The 2,815-nt window shown below is 51.2% G+C and overlaps 1 protein-coding gene across 1 annotated transcript; it reads left to right on the forward strand.

Moving 5' to 3' along the window:
* Window positions 1–263: 263 nt before the first annotated feature.
* On the forward strand, window positions 264–2,296 carry LOC146754716 (uncharacterized). Its single transcript, XM_085527751.1, has one exon. It carries the CDS (start codon window positions 427–429, stop codon window positions 1,498–1,500), a length of 1,074 nt encoding a protein of 357 aa, XP_085383877.1. The 5' UTR covers window positions 264–426; the 3' UTR covers window positions 1,501–2,296.
* The last annotated feature ends 519 nt before the right edge of the window (window positions 2,297–2,815 follow it).

Genomic DNA, 2,815 nt, shown 5'->3' on the forward strand with positions numbered 1-2,815 from the left:
ACAATGGCCATGGCGGCGCCCGAAACAACTCCGGAAGGGATGGCGGAAGTTGCCTCATCTGGGGAGGCGCCGCCATATTATCCCCGCCTATACCCCTGTTTGAAGAGCTTTCGTTCACCTGAGGGGGGTGGGTCCTGTCCGAGGGAGGGAGAGTCATGGGGGGAGGCGCGCCGTGGAGGCGTTAAGCCACCCCTAGACCCGCCCCCGGAGGAGGGACCTCATCCCGCGAAAGGGGAGGAACAAAAGGTACTGTCTGCCTTCACCCCGTCGGTTTCATCTCCCGCGAAGGGGGAGGAGAAAGGGGAGGAACGGAAGGAATTGCCTGTCCCCACCCAGTCGGTCGTGGTTCCCCGGAGGAGGGGGGAGAAGTGGGAGGAGCGAGAGATATCGCGTAAGCCCACTGATTGGACTGACATTTGCGATACAATGCGAGAGGTGGGGCTCAAGGAGCGGGACTGGGCGGTGTTCCCAATTGTAGTCAAACAGGAGGGACCGGTTTGGGTACCTTTGGAAGCAAAAGCAGTTGCTCGGTTTATAGAGGCGATTGACAAAAAGGGATTGAGATCCCCGATGACAATGAGTGCCTTTGAGGCTCTCGTAGCCCCAGGTCCCCTACTCCCATATGATATTGAAAGCCTTATGAGAGTAGCCCTCGAACCAGTACAGTTTACTGTGTGGAAGGAGGAGTGGATAATACAACTCAAAGCTGTTTTAGCACAGGCTGCGCGCGATCCACAGCATCCAGCAAATGGGAAGGAGGGAGATCCAAAAACTGATTTAATGAGGCTTTCAGGTTCATCTGCGGATTTGGCTGGATCTGCAGAGAGGCAGCTTAGGGACCTCCGCCCAGGAGAGCTGCTTGCCACCACGGGGGCGGCTACCTCTGCTTTTATACACTTTATAAGAAAAGCAGAGCCTGTAGCCCCGTGGTCAGAGATTATGCAGGGTCCCTCAGAGTCATTCTCTGAGTTTGCCAATCGATTGATACGGGCAGTAGAAGGATCGGAACTGCCTAAGGAAGCGCTGACTTCTGTTATAAAGGATTGCCTGAAGCAAAAGGCTCATAAAGAGATTAAGGATATCATTCGAGCGGCTCCTGAAGATCTTGAGACTCCTGGTGAAATTATTAAGTATGTACTGGACAAACAACAAACAACGCCGTTGTCCAGTGAAGGGCTAGCAAGCGCATGGCTTTCTGTTATGACCATACAAAATGATCGATCTAAAGGCCCTTGCTTTAAGTGTGGCCAGACTGGCCATTACAAGACGCAGTGTACAGCTAAAGAAGAGGGGCATAGGAGTAGAGAAAAGTGCCAGGCCTGTGGCAAGCTGGGTCATGAGGCCCGACAGTGCCGGAAATATGTTATCATGCCGCAGGGAAACGATTTTGGGAGGGCACCTCAGGCCCTGGGTCCCTCCCACAATCAAGCAGTTGGGCCTACCATCCCATCGAATTCGTTCAGGGGGAGAGGCCAGACCTCTCGCCCACAGTGGCGCTAACTATGGACCTCAGCAAGCGCCCCATAGTCAAGATAATCTTGACATATATGGGACAATTGCCTTATAAAAAGATTCCTCGCTCCATCCTTATCACCGCCCTGCTTGATTCCGGAGCGGATGTTACGGTAATAGCAGAAAGGGACTGGCCACCAGCTTGGCCAGTTCTTGCCTTGACGAATTCCATCTCTGGGGTTGGAGGTACAGTGTCAGCTGGCGAGTCAGCGGAACAGGTGGAAATCGCCCTTGTCAATAGGGATGACTCCATAGACAAACCTGTACTGATCGAACCTATGATTGGGTCTGTTCCAGGCACAATTTTGGGCCGAGACTTCCTTGACGCCTTAGGGGTTCGCATGACAAATTTATGGTAAGGGCCACTGTCTACCAATTGGCAATAAAACACGCCATTCCTTTGCGCTGGAAGCAGGATGCTCGTCCTGTTTGGGTAGATCAGTGGCCTCTTCCTTATAAAAAATTAACAGCGCTCAAGGAGTTGGTTTCACGAGAACTCCTTTTAGGTCATTTGGAACCCTCTCTTAGTTCTTGGAACACTCCTGTTTTTGTCATTCGAAAATCATCAGGCTCGTTTCGGCTGTTACATGACCTCCGCATGGTTAACGCTCAGCTCATCCTCTTTGGTCCGGTGCAGCAGGGCAGCCCTCTACTATCAGCTGTACCTGAGGGTTGGCCTTTGGTGGTTGTCGATCTTAAAGATTGTTTCTTTTCCATTCCTTTGGCAGTCCAGGATCGAGAGGCCTTTGCCTTTACTGTACCCACCGTTAATAACCAAGGGCCTGCTGAGCCATGCACATTCTCAATAATAACCAAGGGCATGCTGGGCCATGCACATTCTCAATGATGGACGTAGTTCTTTAGGTTACCTTACACAAGGCAACACCCCTGTTGCAGCTTGAAACCATTCCCTTTAGTACTATCACTAAAGACACGAGAGAAGAGGCTGACCCCCAGCCACAGGCTGCCAGCTTCTGCAGGAGAATACTATGAGAGACAGTGTCAAAGGCTTTGCTGAAGTCTAGGTAGACCACCTGTAAGGCTAACTAATATAAAGACGTTAACAAAGATGATGGTAGATAGTCAAAGGTTATTAGCAAAGGAAAACTCACCAATGTCAATGCCTTGACTGGAAAGCTGAGGCAGTCTCCACTGGGGAGCAATCTCCAAGAGATGCTGCTTCAGTGGTGGTCAGCCCTTAAATGAGGTCTTAGTGGAGGTGGAGCTAGATTACTCTCACCTGTGCTCCCACAGCTGACCCAACAGTTGCCTCAGCTAATTAATCAGAGGTTCAAGCTGTGAT

The sequence above is a fragment of the Coturnix japonica genome, chromosome W, assembly GCF_054131305.1.
Source record: "Coturnix japonica strain WE chromosome W, WE-NBRP24, whole genome shotgun sequence".
Lineage (NCBI taxonomy): Eukaryota > Metazoa > Chordata > Aves > Galliformes > Phasianidae > Coturnix > Coturnix japonica.